At 40.4% G+C, this 21,858-nt stretch overlaps 1 protein-coding gene, 1 long non-coding RNA gene and 1 pseudogene across 2 annotated transcripts; 2 read left to right on the forward strand and 1 right to left on the reverse strand.

Annotated features, from left to right (window-relative positions):
• Positions 1-1,362: 1,362 nt before the first annotated feature.
• On the forward strand, positions 1,363-2,370 carry Tmem208-ps1 (transmembrane protein 208, pseudogene 1; annotated as a pseudogene).
• Positions 2,371-7,044: 4,674 nt separating this feature from the next.
• Ptgs2os (prostaglandin-endoperoxide synthase 2, opposite strand) lies at positions 7,045-10,767 on the reverse strand. The gene is given in 2 exon segments (NR_132640.1): positions 7,045-7,337; positions 10,322-10,767. It is a non-coding gene; the product is annotated as a prostaglandin-endoperoxide synthase 2, opposite strand (long non-coding RNA).
• Positions 10,768-10,991: 224 nt separating this feature from the next.
• Ptgs2 (prostaglandin-endoperoxide synthase 2) lies at positions 10,992-19,269 on the forward strand. The gene is given in 10 exon segments (NM_017232.4): positions 10,992-11,187; positions 11,922-12,038; positions 12,161-12,304; positions 12,922-13,065; positions 13,613-13,794; positions 14,734-14,817; positions 14,943-15,189; positions 15,359-15,645; positions 16,034-16,181; positions 16,438-19,269. Coding segments are annotated over 10 exon segments (1,815 nt in total). The 5' UTR covers positions 10,992-11,135; the 3' UTR covers positions 16,848-19,269.
• The last annotated feature ends 2,589 nt before the right edge of the window (positions 19,270-21,858 follow it).

The raw sequence follows: 21,858 nt of genomic DNA on the forward strand, positions 1-21,858 counted from the left end.
CACACATATACACACAGACACACACACATACATACACATATACACACACACAGATATACACAGACACACCCATATACATATATATACACATTTACACACACACACACTCACACACACAGGAGTCCAGCATGATGGCTCAGCCAGTAGAAAAACTTGCTGTAAATCATGACAACCTGAGTTCAATTCTCAAAAACGACACAAAAGTGAAAAGAGAGCTGACTCCATTTCACAGAGGTTGTCCGCTGACCTCGACAGACAAACCAGGAGCCATGCTCTACACCCTTCACAATAACAGCACTTAACAGGGAAATATAAACTGTCCAAAAGAGTTAGCTGAATGAATGAAGATTACTTTAGATTGAATTTGGGAAATAAATATGCTTTTATCTCCACATAGCTTCAAAATTAAATGTATTAAATGTGCCTATTAAGTTATTTTTATAACTTTTAGTTTTTAGAATTCTTTTGTTGTTGTTGTTGATTGCTGTTTTGGTTTTTGAGCCAGGGTCTCCTTTAGCCCAGGCTGTCCTGGAACTAGTTATGTAGTTGAGAATGACTGTGAATTCTTTATCTTCCTGCCTCCTTCAACCCCTAAGGGCTGGGACGCCAGACATACGGCAGCACAGCAGGCTTCAAAATTATTTCTTATGTGAAAATATTTGATAAGAAACTTAAAAGTGGGTGTTTGACATCTTGTCTAAATAAACTTTTTCCATTCAATGCTAAAATAAATGACATTCAGCGCTTATAAGTGAAAACAGCTGATTTGCACAGCCAGCTTTTACTTAAATGTCAATGGAAGAACCTGAATTTAAAAGCGTAGCTTGGGGGTTGGGGATTTAGCTCAGTGGTAGAGCACTTGCCTAGCAAGCGCAAGGCCCTGGGTTCGGTCCCCAGCTCAGAAAAAAAAAAAAAAAAGTTAAAAGCGTAGCTTGGTGCTCTAGTGGGAGCGAAGGGGTATCTCTGACTCTTTTGCCTGTTTTTGGGTACCCTTTTCCTCCTACTGGGTTGCCTTCTTCAGCCTCGATGCTATGAGGATATGTACCAGGTCGTATTGTAGCTCATTAGGCCATGGGTGGGTGACATGCCCGGCAGGCCTGCTCATTTTTAAAGGGAAACAGAGAAGTAGATTTGGGGTAAGAGATGAGGTCGGGGCCTGGGGGTGGGGGAGATGATGTGGGAAGAGAGGAAGGAGGGTAAATGCATCAGGATGTAGTATATGAGAGAAGGATAGATAGATAGATAGATAGATAGATAGATAGATAGATAGATAGATAGATAATAGATAGACAGACAGACAGACAGACAGAATCAGTATTTGCAAGTATGCATGCGGCACCAAAATGAAATCATTGGATAGGCATGTTCTGGCTATCCAAGATTAAAATCTTGGCAATATCTCTGAAGAAGGTACGTTTTCCCCCTAATAACCAGCGACCCCAAGATTTATGTGAGAGTTATTTTAAGGACCCAGATGTGCAAAGGTGCATTTTGGTGTCTACTAACCACAATTCTGGTTACTTGCCCTCGTCACATGGCTGAGTATTTGTTTAGCTCTTTGGTGTCCAGGGCAAAGTGTGTACAAGAGAGAAGAAGTATATATTGGAAGAGGAAGAAGCAACGCTGAGGTTTTACCTGTGGATCTTGCCATTTATGACCTTGCAACCTTGGTTTTCTTCTACTCATCTGCCTCATTTGGGGCCTGGTTGTCACTGTACTTTAGTATGTCAGTATATGGGTCCATTTACCTCTCAATGAGGTCAATGGCTCAAGCACCTTTCCCTGAGGATAGATACTTGATGGCTGGTGGCCTGGATCTCAAGATGGTACAGGGAACAGCAGCACCTAAAGGATGTTGTCTTCTTGACAGCCGCCATTCAGGTACTCTGCCATTTCCTCGTCTCCACCTCTGTCCCCATCTCCATCTCCAGACTGAGCCCTTTACCTCTCATTGAGTTCACCGTGACAGTAGAGACCCAGCACTAGAGCACAATGAGAAAGGAGTCAACAGGAGCTGTGGCAGATGAAGTAGTTAGACACATCATTATTACGGCTCTAGGTTGCTGGGTGATGGTTGGCTCTGTTATGCCGCATGGCCCCATACCTGGATCAAGTGAAATGGATACAGGGGCCAAAAGCAGCCCAAGCATAGGATTACTAGATGAATTGTTTAGAATGTGATTTAAAAGGGAAAGTAAAACGAATTAGGCATTCTCAGCAACTAAATGTATATATTTGTTTTACATTTCTTTGTGTGTACAGTTATGAGTATGTATGTGTGTGCAACTTGTGAGAGTTGGTTTTTGCACTTCCTCCTTGTGGAATCAAGCTCAAGTCACCAGGCTGGTGGAAAGCACCTTCACCATCTAGCCGGCCCATTTTTAGTGTGAAAGAGAACTCATCCCTCAACACATATTTACAGACCGATATGTTTATTTTTATTCGTTTTACAAGTCTTAATGTGGTAGGCCATTAAACTATAGTTATGCCATCTCATAAAGTCACTCCTAAGAGTATTTCAAGTGCTAAAACTATCTTGGGTAAAACTGGCCTCTCTGAACGAGCCCTACATTCCATATGCTGTGATGCAGAACTAAAGACTGACTGCCAGACATTTAACTGTTATCACTCCACTTCTACAAACAAGGCTTGCGTGTTGCAGATGTCCAGAACAGTCTTTCTATAAAATTGCATTTGTCCTGCTAATCTATTTGGACAGTCCTGCCAGCAGTTAATAAAGGCTCCATTCGACTTATTGAAGACTCTCTCGGGAGTGTTTTTTTTTTCCTTCAGGTACCCCATAACATTATTTAATTGCTTGCCCCTTTGTTTAATTTGTCTTTTAGTTATGTTGATTGGGTGCACTTAAATGTGTAAAAATGTCCCTCCCCCCACACTCACAAAGATGAGACCAGGATCCTTTTCTATCTCCCACAAAACCCCACCAATTTGGACATACATTGTTTTGTTTTGCTTTGCTTTGCTTTTGTAAAGAGTATACGTTGAGTCTTTAGTATGGCTGGATGAAAAAAAATCCTGGGGAAAACTAGACGCTTTTGAGATTTGAGTGATCAGACAGAAGAGATTCTGCAAGTTCTTTGTGGATGTAAGAGGGCTGGAAGGAATAGGTTCCTCAAGCGTCTGCCCTTAGGGCAAAGTGAGGCTCTGGCTGAAAAGGAAATAGACTTCCCATCTGTGCTCAGAGCCCTTAGCAGCTGACGCTGTTTAAAACCACTGCATTCCAAACCTTGAAGATTTTCTCCAGCGATTGGGAGGACCCAGCAAACATGCTTAGCAAAAGCATTTCCTTACAGCAGTGCAGATGCAGAGATGGGATCAATAACAGAGAACAGCCAGTCAGAAGCCATCGTTTACAGGTTGAAGTTCATTTTAAAAGAAAGCTTCTTTGGAGTCTAGAAATAAAGAGTAGCTAGATCCTCTCAGTACCTACTCGCCTGCAGCCTCATAGCAACTGCTTCCGCCTGAGTGCTTCTAGTGTTGTCGTCAATAAACACACACAATGGGACCCAAATCTATTGTACATGCCAAGGTTTATTCTACAGCTGAAAACACCATTTATCAACTATGGGATGACTTCTCCCCAGTCGTATGTTGAAATCCTACTGCCTCATATTGGTGTCTGAAGTTCTCAAGGGGGGTTGGAAGGGACAGAGGCACCATGTTGTGTTTGATTCTACAAGGATGAAGGCAGATTAGAAATTGCAGTTAGACTCTCACAGGTTATCTGGGCCACTTTCAGTCCCTTTAATAGTCATTCATTGTTCATCCTTTCTGGGCACCACCCTGACATCCCTTTGACTGTCATATAAAACCTGTTCAGATGTGTCCTTAGCAGACCCCCAGTTTCCACCAATCCCAAAGTTAGGAGTATCACTAGGTCATGTCTAAAACCTATAGTTAGTTTCCCTGGCCTTGCCTAAGCCACCTACCTTTGGGCCCTCACAATTAGATAAGAACCTAGATTTATGGCTCTCTTTGTTCTAAAAGTAATAGTTTCTTGCCTGCACAGTACAGGCTATTCAAGGGTAGCCTAAACCCCTGTTCATCTAGGGTCAGGTCACTAATATTGGACTCAGAATAAACGATCCCTTTTCCCCTATAGGGGAAGAACCATTTTGCATCCACATTCACTTAGTAATTAATGTGCATTCGGATTCTTCATTCTCTTTTCAAGAATGAGATCTCATTTCCTGTTAGGTGGACTAATACCCCAGGACCATAGTCTAACGGTTCCACTTCTCAAGGATGCCTTGGCTGTTGCCAAGACAGGGCAATGAAGAATGAAACTGTAAACATCTGGGCATGGCTTGTTCTTTTGGTAAATACCCAGCCACATGGCTGCCCAAGCACAGTAAGGGTCTGCTTACTTTTGTGTAAAGAAAATGCATCAGCTGCAAGTCTCTCCCATATGCTGAACCATTCTTCATTCACACAAGCAGTGAGGGAGGGCTCCCTTTGTTCTGCAAGCTTTGCTGTTGTAACTACACTGGGTGTGGGGTGTTCTTATAGATGCCGTGTTTCATTTTATTTAATTGTTTATCTTTTGTGTTTGTTTATTCATTTTAAGACAAGGTCCCTTTAACTAGCTCAGTCTGGCCCTGAGATCACTGGTATGTTCAAGCTGGTCTGAAACTCACAGTACTTCCCTAGCCTCAGCCTCCTGAGTTCTGGTATTACAGATGCCAGAGTGTGTGTGAGTATGTGTGTGTATACAAATTTATACATATATGTATATATGTATATACATATGTGTGTACATATACATGTGTATATGCATGCATATGTGTATTATTTGTCCAAGTGTCTGTTCAAGTTTTTGTCTCATTTATTGATAGGGCTATTTGACTTTTAAGAGGTTTTACTTTTTTTGGATAACAACTGATGCTTTCTGCAAATATTTTCTCGCCGTTTGTCTTCTTGTTCTAACATCCTTTGTAAAGCTGAAAGTCTTAATTTCATTGTAGTCCAGATTATTACATTTCTTTAATGGATCAAATTCTTGATTAAAAATTCTCATCATACTTGTGATAGCTGTTCTTGGTTGTCAATTTGACTACATCTGGAATTAACTAAAGGCAAGCAGCTGGGTACAGGTGTGAGAGGTTTTGTTTTTGTTTTTGTTTTCCCTCTTAAATAGCAGTTAAAAGTGGAAACACACACTTTTAATCTGAATCTCTAAAAGGTAGGAAGATCTAGCTTTTACCAGGGCCACACTTTCTGATAGCCGCCTATACAAAGACATGGAAAAAGGAAGATTTCTCTTCCTCCCCACTTCCCCATGCTCCTGTTCTGGCTGCCAAATCCATTCCTTCATTGGCGTTACAGCCTACTTCTTCAGAATTCCTGTGTATACTAAAGAGCAGCTGAGACATCCCGTCTTATGGATTGAGCAATTGGGGGGTTCTTGGATTTTCTATTATCTGACAGCTGTTGGAGGACTAACAGGACCACAGTCTGTAAGCCATTCTAATAAATTCCCTAGATAGATAGATAGATAGATAGATAGATAGATAGATAGATAGATAGATGATAGATAGATAGATAGATAGATAGATAGATAGATAGATAGATAAATAAAGTGATTCTATCAGTATGTTTCTCTACAAAACCCTTACTAATACAGATTTTGGCAACAGAAGTATAAGGATAAATTTTTTTTTAATATCTGGATGCTATACAATTTGCCAATGTGTGCTATAGTTACTGAAGCCTCTTCTAGAAGCTTGGGGAATATTGGAAGCCCATAGCATGAACTATTTTACAACCTTATCTGGACAAATGCAGTTGCTTGTCCTGATTTACCAACTGTGAAAGGCAATGGAATTTGTGATTTTGTGTATACAAAAAGTTGGCAATTTGTGGGAAAATAATGATGCTGGTTGACTGCTCTTATTGTCTCCGGATAAATTGACAATCGGAAAGAATGAACTCTAATAAAATTAATGAGCTTGTAGTATCTCAGAATACAGTGAAGGGCAACAATAAACTCAATGATAAAACTGACAGGCTCCAAATAGACAGTCTAAAAGTTTCTAACTATTGGCTGGAAGAGAATATTCTCTCTAGCACCCACAGAGCTCAAGGTGTAGAAATCGAGCTGAAACCCTCATTATAAAGTTGACTAAATTACAAAGAAAATGTAAGTACCAGCCTTAGAGGGTGTCAACAGACTGTGAAACCTTTGAGGAAATTATTCCTTCAATGTCTGCTAAGCCAGTTCCCTGAAGGAGATGCCAGCCAAAGCAATACTACTGTCATCTCCGTGACTTACAGCTGAATAAACTCACCATTTCTAGTTCTTTCTGAACAATGGCTGGCTGGTTCACCTCAGCTGTTCTGACTCAAACTCCACTTCAAGCTGACTGATTCAAACTGGCTTCTCTCAGCTTTTCACTGAATTACTCTGTTCGGCCTAAACTATCTCTGGCAGTTTGTTCTAATCTTCTGGTCCTTCTCATTCTCTGGCTCACAAACTGCTTGGAACTCCACTGCACTGCAGGAACTGCACTGCCTGGACTCCACTGCACCACTGAATTGCAGTCATTGAACTGTCCTTCCCCACTCACCTCCTAAATCACCTCTCTTTCCTGAGCTGCCCTCCTGAGAGTTGGGCACATCTTATCTCACATTCTTTCTGTCAAATCCTTCTCTGATTCTTCACTTTGTCTGCCTCTCAAGTAGATGTCATTTTCAAACGTGGCTGCTTCCTTCTACAAACTAACATTACTATCATTGTTTGGGATTAAAGGTGTGACTGTATTCCAGTCAAAGGGATTAAAAGGCATGTACTAAGGGCATGTCTACATTTAGTTAGATCACACAGACATAGAAGATCTTTGGATGTTAGCCCTTGTCAGAACAGCCATGTTGCTAGATTAAAATTCCTCCACATCTACTCATCTAGTTTCAGGAAGACTTTGCTGATGATTCTTAAGGATGTCCCATAAAAAAGAGCAAATATCTATTAAGATGGTTTTATTTCTATCTCTCTTATTCTATAACTAAGAAAAAACTCACACCCACATTTATTTATTGTTTATTTATTTTTGAGACAAGATAGCATTTGAGCAGGCTGGCCTTGAACTTGTTATGAGTTGTGAATTACTGGACTCCTGATTATCCTGCCTCAACTCCAAAGGGCTTGGATTACACATATGCAGCATCACATCTGGCTGGTATACAGTTTAAAAGCAGCAGCAAGGGAGTGGGTCTGGGTGGTGGCTCTGTAGTCATGAAAGCTTGCTCTTCGTAAAGAAGGGAGTTAGATCCCAGCGTTCAAGTAATAAGTTGGGCACCATGACACCCTTTGCATGATCCTACAGACAAACAAACAAACAATCTTTTTTTTTTTTTCAAACAATCTTTTAAAAAACAGCAACAAATGGAGAAATTGTCTTGTTTTGATGTTCCTGGAAATGTGCCTACTTCCTTACCAGTTATGGCATTAGCTTCAAGTTCAGTGTATATCTAGGGCAGGTTGAAGACATTTTTTTTTGCATGTGTGTTTTTATGGCCTAGAATGTGGTTGGAGTATGTGTTCCATGAAACTTAGAAGAGAGTTTCTGTTGCTGTCCTTAAATGAAACGGCCTTGGAAGTTGATCATGCCTAGCTGACTTACAATCATGTCAGCTATCTGCTTCGTGGCCCATCTCAGATTAGGAGTACTGAAGCACCCAACATCTCTTTCTCCCTGCAGGTTTATTGATTTGCCTCCATGTGTATCAAGGCTCCATTGTTATACATGGTACAGAAGGATCCCTAGCCCCCTTGAAGACTCTTCTATCAAATGCACTGCTCCTCTTAGTTACTTCTTTCTTTGCTCTGAAGGGTGCTCTCTAAAAACAAAACTATTCTAGTTTTCCTTCATTAATATCAACACAATGTATCTTTCCTTTTACTTTTAACCTAACTCTTTATTGACTTATTATGAATGGGACATTACTTGAATTAAGGAATATGTCATTTATTAGCCAGATGGAGGTGGCACTCGTCTTTAATCCCAGCATGCCACAGGCAGAGGCAGGAGAATTTCTGAGTTTGAGGCCAGTTACATCTACAAAGTGAGTTCCAGAATGGCCGGAACTACACAGAAAAACCCCATGCCAGGGAAAAGAAAAAGAAAAAAAAAACAAAAACAAAAACAACAACAAAAAACAAAACAAAACAAAAAACAGACCCCAAACAAAGACAATGAACATCATTTATTTCCAGTATGTGCATGGACTTTAAACTTAATATCAGCACTGCAGGTTTGATTATATAAGAACCTGATAAAATTAGAACCAAAATTTACCTAACCATCTACCTAGCATCTTAGGAGAAAAATCATTGCTGGAAATTCAAGCAGCAGAAGAGGGCGGTAAAACTCAGCAGAATGTTCTCGAAGATGTTAATGCGTTTCCTCATTTTCCTTTTTTAGCTTCTCAAGGAAACTTTCACATACTAACGAAGTGTATTTTGTACACAGCAGGCACTTACGTGTGCCCAAAAGTACAGAGAAACACCAACAGTCTGCACAGTTCATAGCCACAGCTAAAGAGTAAAGAATCCTACAGAGGAGCATCTTTATCATCGCGCTTTGTCATATAGAGAGGTTGAACCATCTTGATTTAGTTTGGGACAATTAATATTCCCTTGTCATCAGCACTCAAAGGTGCCGACATACTGTGCTCTGGGATTCAGACTTCTCAAAAGCAGTCAATTACAGGACCATTTCCCCTTACATCCTTATGTCCTTATTTGGACTGCCTTTCAAAATTGCTCTTGTCCTCAAGGTCTAAGTTTCTTCTTGAGTTCTTGTGTAACTCGGTAGTATAGGGAGCCCTCTTCACCTCACATTTGAAGTTACAGATTAAATCAACCAACTGAACCATGCAGATATGTTAATTGAATTTCCTCTGTGATTGTGTTTAATGTCTTTAAATTTCAAGGAGTCTGAAGGTAATTATTCCCTATGCCTTGCTTTTCCCTCTTTCTTTGAATTCCCAATGTTTTCTTTTCTTTTCTTTTTTCTTTTTCTTTTTGTGAGAAAGGACTTTCCTGTGTACAGCTGGCTCTCCTGAGACTTGCTCTGTAGAGCAGGGAGGTCTAGAGATCTGCCTAAGCTCCCTCTTCTCCCTCAGTGCTGGGACTAAGGGCCAACACTACCACCCATTTCCGACCCCCCACCCCATCCCCCTTTTGTCATAATCTCTTTTAAAACATCAGAATATACGTCTCTGCATAATAGGCATACAATTACTATCAGAAGAGGATGGGGTTGTTCAAATTCCATTGAAGATTTCATTATATGATTTGAGTACCCTGACAAGAGTGTGGATTTTTACATGGCTCCTAGCCGAAGTTAGTATCAGGAGCTTTAATAAACTTACAGTTTGAGCCCATGCAATTCACTCACTCAAAATAAAACAGAAAACAAGAACTACTTAAAGGGATTCCCCAAAAGAAAACAGTCTGTGCACTCAGTTGAGATGGCATAGGACTCCCTGTCAGGGGTTGGGAGTGCCATACACGGAATGATTAAACATGACTAGAACAAAGGCCCTTGGTGACATGGAATTTTAGTCACTATGTCTCATGTAGAATCAAACTAGCATGCACATGAAGCAAACAGTTAAAAAAATTCCATGAGCGTTCTTATTTTCTGGGAGACCTCCGAGGAGTAAGGAATTCGGTAGTTTCCGAAGGGCTGTTTCTCATGGTCGATTCCCCCATGTTGGACCTTCTCTTCTTACATTTTGTTTTGTTTTGTTTTGCTCTGGTTTGTTTTCTTTTGAGCAGGGCTCTAGCTGTGTTGCCCAGACTGCTTCAAACCAGTTTCCTGACTTAACTTTCCTGAGAATACAGTTTAATTTCAGATTTTGTGTCTTTTTTTTTTCTCCATTCATGCCAAGAACGTACGGTTTAATTGAATGTTTTAGTTTCCTCATTTTCTTGTTTTACTCGGTTTTTCACTATTCCATCCTCAGATCCCCCTCCCGGGCCAACACCAAACACAGTGGGAAGTTATTCAACAGTCAAAAAAAAATCACCTCTCTAGGCAATTAATTTTTATTATCAAGCAATGTTTCAGAAAGAAGTGGATTTTTTTTAAGGTTAGCGAGAATAAGGCCAGTTATCGGGAAAAAAGTATTATCTTTTGATCTGTTGCCATAGCATATCTTCTTGTAAACGTAAACGTGGACAAAAATAAGTCTTTAAAAGGTACATTTTAAAACAAATTCCTTTTAGTGATTTGTCCTGTGAAAAGAGTTGTTGATCAAAATGATAAAAGCTATGTAACAGCAGGGAGGAAAATACCTTAAAGCAATGCGGTGGACACTTAGCATTCCAACGTGGAGCTCGGCATCTGTCTCTGGGAAAGGCGAGTGCCTGGGGCTTGCTAGGACTGCGGAGCCTGGAGGACAGTTCGGTGAAAGACTTCACTCTAACTCCACCAATGCAGATGTCACCCTGACAGCAGCCCTCTCATTTCATTAAAAATAGAATAAATTAAATACACCGGTAACTGTGTGCGTGCTCAGAGCAGCAAGCACGTCAGACTGCGCCCCAGTGGGGAGAGGCAAGGGGATTCCCTTAGTTAGGATCTCGGATCCCGGGAGGGGAAGCTGTGACATTCTCTTGCTCCTCCGGCCCCCCAGTGGATGCGGGACTGGGAGGAAACCCGAGACCTCAAAGAGAGCCAGTCTTGGAGCAGGCACAGCGAACCACAGGGCGCCTGGAAGGATGCAGAGGGCGGTGCAGCTCTCTTGGCACCACTTTGGGCAGCCGAGGGAAGCTTCCTGGCTTCTCTGGGCTCATTTGCGTGAGTAAAGCCTGCCCCTATGGGTATTATGCAATTGGAAGCGGAGATGGGGGAAAGCTGGGGGGGTGGGGGGTGGGGAAAGCCGAGGCGGAAAGACACAGTCACGAAGTCACGTGGAGTCCACTTTACTAAGATTTAAAAGCAAGGTTCTCCGGGTTAGCGGCCAGTTGTCAAACTGAGCGGAGAGCTTCAGGAGTACGAAGACCCTGCCTACGAAGGAACTCAGCTCTGTGTCCTGCCAGCTCCCCCGCCAGCTTCACTGCCACCAACGCTGCCACAACTGCTGCCACCACCGCTGCCACCTCTGCGATGCTCTTCCGAGCTGTGCTGCTCTGCGCTGCCCTGGCGCTCAGCCATGCAGGTGAGTGAGTGGCTTCGCGCCCCGAAGCACCCCTGGAGGGACTCCTCTGGCTCAGACCCCTTTCTAGGAGTATGGGATGGGCTGTGTATTGGCAAAGCGCCTGAGCCGCTAAAATCCAAAGGAACTGCAAGGATGGCAGGGGTTTTGCCACCGCTTTCAGGTTATGAGCCATTACTCAACTGAGCAGAGAACCACTTTCATTTGCTAAAATGAAATAGTCGTAATGGTTGTCGTTATGGTAAGACAGAATTTGATCAATACTTGTGAAAAGCACGTGTGTGGGCAACCGAACAGGAGTGATTGCTTTAAATACATGTTGGAGGCTCTTCTTCCCACAGGAAAATCCAGAAGACATTCTAAAAAAATATTCAAAATCTTAAAACTTGACTATTTTACTTTTATATTCCTTACACTAAATTTTGACAAATGTACTTTTTAATTTTCAAAGGGCTAACTTAACAATTCTAGTCTGAATATCCAAGTTATTTTGAAAATGTCGATAATGTGAGCCAGGAAGTTAGGTCCTCAGCTTTTCTTGCTTAAGAATAGAAAGTTGTTATTTCTACATTACAACCATTTCATAAGACAGAATTAGTTAAAATAAAACTTTTTTTTTCTAGGACTACCTGTGTATTTGTCAAACTTACCATTGTAAAGTTGACCCATAGTGACACAATTAAATCTTTAAGATGAGTCAAGAGTGACTGACAGGCTGTCTTGTCTTTTTAATATAGCAAATCCTTGCTGTTCCAACCCATGTCAAAACCGTGGTGAATGTATGAGCATAGGATTTGACCAATATAAATGTGACTGTACCCGGACTGGATTCTACGGTGAAAACTGTACTACGCGTAAGTTTTTCTTGGGGTATCTTCCTTTGGAATGGGGACACATAAGGTCACCATAATTTTGTAGATTTATGTCCTATGGGAGGCGCCTACTCAGCTCTTCCTCCCGCTTTGTCTCTCTCCAGCTGAGTTTCTGACAAGAATCAAATTACTGCTGAAGCCCACCCCAAACACAGTACACTACATCCTGACCCACTTCAAGGGAGTCTGGAACATTGTGAACAACATTCCCTTCCTTCGGAATTCAATCATGAGATACGTGTTGACGTGTGAGTACAAACCTCCCTTGTTCTCCAGCATCGAACAAAACTATGCACTAGAAGCCCGACCCAAAGAAATCTCTCCGACCTTTTCAAAACGCCTTGAAGTATACTTTCCTACCCTGCCCCCACCCCTGATATGTCTAAACCACTGTCATGTAAACCTGTAGTCTGTATCTTGGTTATGACTCCTGCCCCTCATTCCTGTGGAGGAAGTGTGGTTCACTTGTTCATTGACTATCCGTGGCTTGCAGGAATTGTTCTGAACACAAAGCACCCTTTAAACAAATGGTTGATTAGGGTTTTCTTTGGGGGTCAGAAGAGAAAATAGCTGTCTATCGTTCTGAGGGCCATGCCCAACTGTATCTGTCATCAGCTATGGAACAGGAAGTGGGTAGTACCTGAAAAGTCAAGACTACTGGAGCATAATGTCCTGTGTAAATCTTAAACTTTATTGAAGATGCATTTTCCCAGTGCCTTTTAAAGTTTAGTCATTGTAAAGCAGGGTATCTTTGTCTGAATGAAACCCAATCTCTGTACTTGATCCATTGTACAATGGATAATTGATATCCCCTTGTTGGTTTTTTTCACATGAGGTTCAATAATTTTTTTCTTTAAAATTTCAGCCAGATCACATTTGATTGACAGCCCACCAACTTACAATGTGCACTACGGTTACAAAAGTTGGGAAGCTTTCTCCAACCTCTCCTACTACACCAGGGCCCTTCCTCCTGTGGCTGATGACTGCCCAACTCCCATGGGTGTGAAAGGTGAGTACAAAGAAATAGAGACGTTGCAAGTGTACTGACGGTTGGGTGTGTACCTAGAAAAGTTGACCCTGGATTGTCCTTTTATTTAAAAACTGTAAAATAGTTTTGTCTTTAGTATGGCTGTCCACAGAGGCGTATTAAAAGTGCGGATCTATTATGTGAAAGTAAATCTCCATTTTGATATAATGTCTCAACATTAGCATCTTATGCTAAATAGAATTCATGTTAGTTATTGATAAAACTATTCAATAACTCACCCCCATATCTTAAAACATGAATTTATACCCTTAGTAAGTTAGCTTGTTGTCTGTAACCTCTAAGGTAAAGGTTAACCAATAATTCAAGACCATTCTGGGATAGAGAGTGAGTTTAGTCCAGCCTGGGGTACAAGCATGACACTGTGCCTCAAAGCACAGCCATTGTTTCCGTGCTGTGATCCTCTTGGAGTTCATGTTTTTAAGATGGATGCTCTCAGGAATTAGACAGCTGTTTGTTTGAACAAATATGTAAATGGATACATATTTACTTTAGAGTTTTCTTGTTCTAGGAAATAAGGAACTTCCTGATTCAAAAGAAGTTCTGGAAAAGGTTCTTCTGAGGAGAGAGTTCATCCCGGATCCCCAAGGCACAAATATGATGTTCGCATTCTTTGCCCAGCACTTCACTCATCAGTTTTTCAAGACAGATCAGAAGCGAGGACCTGGGTTCACCCGAGGACTGGGCCATGGAGTAAGTAGGCTTAACTCAGATTTAAAGCAAATCCTTAGGAAATGCTGACATCTTGCCATGCCAAACAAATCACACCCATTTTTTTTTTTTAAGCCAAATGTCATGTCTACTAAAACCATAACAGAGTGTTCCATTTTCATTTGCTGGTTTAGTAAAAATAAGCAGACACACACAGAAATATTTTAATGTAATTGTCCCTTACATTTTTAGTCTAAAAGTTTGGTCTATGTAAAGGCTATATCTTCTGTAAATAAATAAATAATTAATCATCGGTGGCATTGGGAAGTGAACCTTAGAAATATGTTTGCCAGGCACCAGGCATCGGACTCTGCTATTAAGATAGAGACCCAGTCTCCCCCCACACCCCCCAAAAAAAATCCCCTGATTGTGCTGCTTTAAGTAATATAAAATAACTATCATGGCTATAATGAAGCATGAAGCATATTTAATACAGGAGACTAATATCATTCAACATAAAGAAATATACAGGCTTGTAGCTCTGGTAGACAAATTATTTTAGAATTTTGTGGCTATGAAAAAAGGCATTTGTTGAGCTTGCTGTATTGGTGTTTTAGAACACTTGTTGCTTTTGCAGAAGACCCAGCTGAAGTTTCTAACACCCACCCACATGATAGTTCACAACCATCTGTATAACTCTAGTCAGTTCTAGGGAATTTGATGCCTTCTTCTGACATTTTAGGGTACCAGGCATGCACATGGTATACATACATACATACATACATACATACATACATATGTACATATGTACATATGTACATATGTACATACATACAGGCAAATTCTCATACATATAAAAATAAAATAAATCTTTTAAAAAATCACTTGTTGAATTTTAAGTTCAACTAAATCATCAAAATTTAATAAGAAATGATAGTAAGAAATCATTAAGTTGAAATTTTCCCATTATCAATTTTCTAGGTGGACTTAAATCATGTTTACGGTGAAACTCTAGACAGACAACATAAACTTCGACTTTTCCAGGATGGAAAATTGAAATATCAGGTATTTTCCTTACAGTTTAAAAATTATCACCTGCTGTTTAGACTTACATTTTAAAACTATTGTGGCTTTTTTCTTCTTCTACTTCTTCTTTTTTAAACTCTGCTATTACTATTCTTGTGATTTAGGTCATCGGTGGAGAGGTGTATCCTCCCACAGTCAAAGACACTCAGGTAGACATGATCTACCCTCCCCACGTCCCTGAGCACCTGCGGTTCGCTGTGGGGCAGGAAGTCTTTGGTCTGGTGCCGGGTCTGATGATGTATGCTACCATCTGGCTTCGGGAGCACAACAGAGTGTGTGATATACTCAAACAGGAGCATCCTGAGTGGGATGACGAGCGACTGTTCCAAACCAGCAGGCTCATACTGATAGGTGAGCAAGAGAGAAATGAGTAAGGCCATCTCCCTCTCCAAGAGGAAGAACTCATTTCTTGCATTTGCTATGTTTTGACTTCTTCTCGTGAATAGGGAGAGGGAATGTGATGTGGGGACATACTTACCGTTGGTTGTGAGGGAAATAAATTCTCTCTGTTGTGCAACAGGAGAGACGATCAAGATAGTGATCGAAGACTACGTGCAACACCTGAGCGGTTACCACTTCAAACTCAAGTTCGACCCAGAGCTGCTTTTCAACCAGCAGTTCCAGTATCAGAACCGCATTGCCTCTGAATTCAACACACTCTATCACTGGCATCCGCTGCTGCCGGACACCTTCAACATTGAAGACCAGGAGTACACTTTCAAACAGTTTCTCTACAACAACTCCATCCTCCTTGAACACGGACTTGCTCACTTTGTTGAGTCATTCACCAGACAGATTGCTGGCCGGGTAAGCATTGTTCCTGAAAAGCAAGAACCGGCTGGTCAGTAGCTTTAGGACTTTTGTCATAGAGACAATTTTTTTTTCCTTTACTAAAAGAATAGTCAGGTGTTCTACTGGTTCTTGAAACATGATGCATGGAAGGTTTTGAAAGGTTATAGAGTTCAACTAAAATTATCCAGCAAATAGCGACACCTGTCTATCTTAAAACTAATATTTTTTAAAGCTTTCAGTCACCTTATAGATTACAGAAGTAAATATTCAGACTTGTCTATTAGCTTATTTTTTTTTAATAATCGTAAAAGGCCCATTCATTACAGATTAGAAGTGATGACGTCAAATTGTAGGACCACAAGAATATGCATAAGAATCTCATTTTATTATTCACCTTTCTCAGGTTGCTGGGGGAAGGAATGTTCCAATCGCTGTACAAGCAGTGGCAAAGGCCTCCATTGACCAGAGCAGAGAGATGAAATACCAGTCTCTCAATGAGTACCGCAAACGCTTCTCCCTGAAACCTTACACATCGTTTGAAGAACTTACAGGTGAGAAACGGTTGCTGAAATTTCTAAAATGACCAAGGATTAAATGAGAAAAGAGAAGGTGAGAGGGAATTTAGTGAAGGAATAAACTGTCTTCCTCCTCTTCCTCTTTTTCGTCTTCTTCTGGAAACAGAAAAGGATTGAGTTTATTGAGAAAGGGGAGCAGGAATGGGGGTCGGCTAGTGAATGTGTACTCGTCATCCAGGGCTATTGTCGGCAATTCCCAGTTTGATATAGCCATATTGTCTGTACCTTCCAGGAGAGAAAGAAATGGCTGCAGAGTTGAAAGCCCTCTACCATGACATCGATGCCATGGAACTGTATCCCGCCCTGCTGGTGGAAAAGCCTCGTCCAGATGCTATCTTTGGGGAGACCATGGTAGAACTTGGAGCTCCATTCTCCTTGAAAGGCCTTATGGGTAATCCCATCTGTTCTCCTCAATACTGGAAACCTAGCACCTTCGGAGGAGAAGTGGGTTTTAGGATCATCAACACTGCCTCAATTCAGTCTCTCATCTGCAATAATGTGAAAGGGTGTCCCTTCGCCTCTTTCAATGTGCAAGACCCGCAGCCTACCAAGACAGCCACCATCAACGCAAGTGCCTCCCACTCCAGACTAGATGACATTAACCCTACAGTACTAATCAAAAGGCGTTCAACTGAGCTGTAAGAGTCTACTGACCATATTTATTTATTTATATGAACAATTTAATTTAATTATTTAATATTTATACAGAATGCTTTTTTTCACTTAACATCTTCTATAACAGAAGGCAATATTCTTGAACAATGTTCCATTTGTGAAGATTCCTGTGTTTGTACTTTAAATATGTGTTATCGGAAAGTGAAAGGGAAAAAAAGAACACTTTCATTTTTCGGCATAAGCCAGTGAGAAGGGAAATGAATTTTGATATCTTTATACTTGAATGTCAGCTCATGACTAGCTTAATAAGAACAAATGAAAGGTGTATGAATATTTAAATGCTGTTACAAGGAGGGAAATGTGAATATTTAAATGCTGTTACAAGGAGGGAAATGCTGCATTGTTGGTTATGACTGTGTCATCCTTACTATGTTAGGAGCAACCGATGTGGAATTGTTTTTAAATCTTGCATATCTTTATCTCATCAAAGCAAAGGGGTACAAGTCCAGTTTTAAATGAGCATGAAGGCAGATACCGGCAACTGTCTTTTTATTTTTTAAAAGCAATCTTTTGAAACAAATGATTTGCAATGTCTAAATCGGGAGTTGGAATCACTTTCGAAAGCCCTTACTTTCTTGAGCTGTCAAATTTGTACCCACACAGATTAAGCAGCTACCATAAACACAAATCTCTAAAACTGGGGAAAACTATTATGACTGATGGTTAAGATACCATGTCAGGGATCTTTCTTTTCTCAGGAGTAGTGAAAAGCTACTATGACAATCAGACCTTCCTTGTACGTCAGATTGCTGGCGTAGGAAGGTGGCGGAGCCCGTGATGTTCTGTCCTAAACGATGGAAAAGCTTTAAAGCTTGTGTGTGAGTGGTAGCCAGCAAAACCTATCATAGCAACAAAAGAGTCCACAAACAAAATAACCAAGAACAAAGAAGGGTTCCAAGCTAAAGACCGCATCGAGGGTTAAACTTTTGAAGGAGACTTTCAGATCCTCCTGTGGTGCTGGCTGTGACTTGCCAGGCTGGACTTTTAAAGAGTTTTTCTGTTGCACAGTATGACACAACAGCCCATCTCTCAATGCAAAAGGTATCAGTGGGCTTCTTCAAAACTTTGAAATGTCTTCCAGCTCACGGTACCAGAAGTGCAGTAGGCCCCATGCAATGTGTGAGTTCAGCCTGGATGCCAGCATGATGCTCTCCTTACTCTGTTTCTTGTAGTCATTTTGCTCTGAGAAACTGCTGATTGATCTGTTTTTGTAGCTGTGTTCCAGGCTCTTAGTATTCTTTCTTTAACCTCCATTAATATTTTCTCTACTTGAAGTTTTACATTCAGGAAAAACCTCAGCTCAGGACTACTGTGTAGCTCCCCTTCGGAGGAAGAAGTTACTTTAGACAAAAGGCAAAAAAATTAAATGTATTTTTCATTTGTAATTATATGGAAGGGCCCTACCAAGATGCTAGAATTGGAGGGGGTTCCTGACAAGAAAGTTACATTCTTGTCCTGAAGAATTGCTTTCTTATTTAAAAACAGAGTCAGTTAGTGGGTAGTTCTGGGCAATAGAAATAAATATAAAACAATAATGACAATCATTCTCTACATCTCATTATCAGCTGAGGTACTGTATATTACTGAATTTACTGAAGATAGTTATGTCTTTCAGACATTGTTGTTATAAACTATGTTTAAGCCTACTACAAGTGTTTCTTTTTTGCATTATGTCAGAATTGATGTACCTTTTTTTTAATGATTACCTCCCTGTACTACTGTGCGAACAATCAAACAAAATGATGAGATTAATGGTCATGGATAAATTTCAAGAAAACTAGTGTATTTGATTGAAAAGTTTAAAGTTAGAACTTAGGCCATTGGAATTTACTCATATAGCAAACTGCGTAGAGCCAATATTGACTCACCTACACACGTTATACAGATTGACATTTTAGACATTTTGAAGGCCCCGTAGGTATTTTATTAGTTAGAACTTAATTTTTTGAAAAACATATCCAAAGCACAATAGGCATTAGAATTTGTGCATCGAGAACTGATTACAAATAATATTGATATGTATGTAAATAACTGAGAAGTATGTCTTATGAAGAAATATATTTTATTACAAAAAATTATAAAACATTTTCAAGATTATATGCTTTAAAAGTTTAAGATCAGAAAATAATCAACTTTAGAAAAACACGTATAAAAATTGTTAACATCATTGATTAAAAAAAAAAAAAAAGCCAACATGATTGTTGTGAACATCAACCTGCTGACTGAACCTGGGAATTCAGGTTAAGTATGTGACTGCTGCCGTGCCTCAGAGAAATTTGTATTTAAATTAACTTATGTAAAAAAAAAATCTTAGAACAAATGTTTGTTTATTTTTATACTTATTTAAGAAATTGAAAACTTCTGAAAATAAAGTTTGATTGTGTCTTTACATCATGGCATTGATATCTCTGATTCATGAACCTAAAACCATTATCTTTTCTTCTTCCATCTACACTAAGAGTGAGCTGTACCTTAATGGTAGAGCAGTTGCCTAACATTTAGGAGGCCCCGGGTTCTATCGTCAACACTGAATAAGAAAAATCTAGGCTGTCCCTGAATGAAGTGGCTCTGCTCTTGCTCCTATGGACTCTAACAAGAGTCACTCACTACTCATTGCCTCAGTTGCTGAAGAACTATTAAAATGTGTTCTGTGTGCCTCAGAGACAACAGGCTTGGTTTCTCTGCCTAAGCTAGAAGGATTAAATACAATTAATATGCAAAAGGCACACTGGGCAAGAAAGTTGGCTCAGGGTGGATAGGTGCTTTCCTCCAAACCTGATGACTTCAGGTCAATCCCCAAAATCCATATGGTGAAAGGAGAGAACCGACACTTATGAGTTGTCTTCTGAGCTACACACACACACACACACACACACACACACACACACACAATATAAATACACTTTAATTATTGTCGAAAAGACAAAGGCTAAGATTTATGTTACACAGGAAGTAGAAAACATGAAAAGGAAGTTCAAAAGAAAAAGGATAGAAAAGGGAAGGAAAGGAAAAGAAAAGGAGAGGAGAGAGGAGAAAGAAAATAGAAGTAAGTCCAGCATGCTAGTGCATGCCTTTAATCCCAGCACTCAAAAGACAGAGGCCAGTGGATCTCTGTGGGCTTCAGGCCAGCCTTTTCTGTGTAGTCCGGTCAGCCAGGGCTTCCTAGTAAAATGAAAACAAAATTAAACAAAATACAAAAAAAAAAAAAAAAACTAGTGAACAAACAAAACAGATAGAAGTTCAAACAAAAACATTATACTCGGCTGGGCAAACTGTTAGAACATTATACATGGCTTCTTTTGTCTCCCAATTTTTGGCACCCAGGTAATTTCTATAGTTCCACAGTTCACATATTTCACACCTTTGCACATCTTTCTGGTGGTTGGCATTCTCTAAACCACTGGTACCTTTCCCCACAATATCCCTCTAGTCTGACATCTTGACCTCATCCCTATTACTTGCTGAACTACCTCGAAGCCCTTGATTTTCAGCATGCGCCTTGACTTCCCAACATTTCAGTGAACCTACCAAGCCTGAGCATCCGACTTAAGTGTGCACTGCAGAGCCCACTGCTGGTCCACCAACGTCAACATGTCATTATCTAGTACCCCAGCATCTCTTACTTCTCTCTGCCTCTAGCTGAGATTCCACGTTTTCATTCATTCTCTTGATAACTATTTTTTCTTCTGTCCTGCCTTTTCTGTAAAATACAGGGAGGGTCTCACTGTATAGCTTTGGTTGCATACAGCGAAGATGACCAGACTGCACTCTCACAGATATCACCTGCCTCTACCTCCGAGTATTGGGACTAAGGGCTTGCACTATGTCATGGCCAACTGCATATTTATTTTTATGTTGTTTGCCTTGTTCTTTTTCAAGATGGGAACCTCACCATTGTAACCCAGGCTAACCATCAACTGCCTCAGCTTCCCAAGTGCAGGTATTACAAATAATGCTCCAGTGCCTGACTTCAGCCCAAGGGCGTGGGTGTGCACACACACACACACACACACACACACACACACACACACACACCATGGCACACAGTTTGGTATTTCTCCTGGTATTTCTCATCTGCACAGAGTACTCCCTTCCTCTGCTATATCTATACATTAACATACGACAATATTTGTGATGTTAATTTAACTCAGACTCTTAAGTTCAGACAATAATCACTCCCAAAGTTTATATTTTCAGGATTAACTTCTAATCTGCAATTAGCAACTATCCTCTCAAATTTACAAATGCAATCATTCATTCTCCAACTAGACCAAACAGTAATTATCTAATATTAATTAGATAATCAGCATCTTCTAGCTTTAAGCAAAAGCTTTGCCTTTTCTTCCATAACTTCCCTAGGTATAATCTTGTTGACAGCATTCCAAAGACAAATCAGAATTCTGTCAATTTCCTTCCCAACCCCACCAGTATCAATCTAGTCAGCGTAACAGACTTTAAATGGGCAATCCTTCTATTCCTTTTGTTCAAAACATTCTTCTTATGGTCATGAGAGTTTGTGTGCTTTAAATATCAATCTTGTCATGGTCCTCCTGTGTCTGAAATCTTCTAGTGACTTCTTACGCTGCAATGCTTATAAGCTTCTTACTCTATGCTTTAGGGACTCAGCCATCTACCCCCTGCCTACCTCACTTAGCTAATCTACTCTTCCTCCTGCCATATTTCATTTTCTGTTGTTGTGACAGAGTGCTTGAGACTGAATAATTTGCTCGTGAATCTGGAAGCTGGGTGTCCCAAAGCTACGAGGCCTCTGTAGAGTGTTTCTGCCCCATTTGCTTCAAGTGACACAAGGAAAATGGGCAAACTGGCTGTGGGAAGAGGAGGGACATGGCTGTCTTGCTAAGTCATGGTAGATTGGTGGAGTACACTAATCCCTTCTTCAAGGTAGAGTCCCTGTGATCCGGAAACCCCTGAAGTACCTAGACAGACAGCTTGCAATAATGTTTAGGGCCAATTACAC

Source organism: Rattus norvegicus, chromosome 13, assembly GCF_021556685.1.
Source record: "Rattus norvegicus strain SHRSP/BbbUtx chromosome 13, alternate assembly SHRSP_T2T, whole genome shotgun sequence".
Taxonomy (NCBI): Eukaryota; Metazoa; Chordata; class Mammalia; order Rodentia; family Muridae; genus Rattus; species Rattus norvegicus.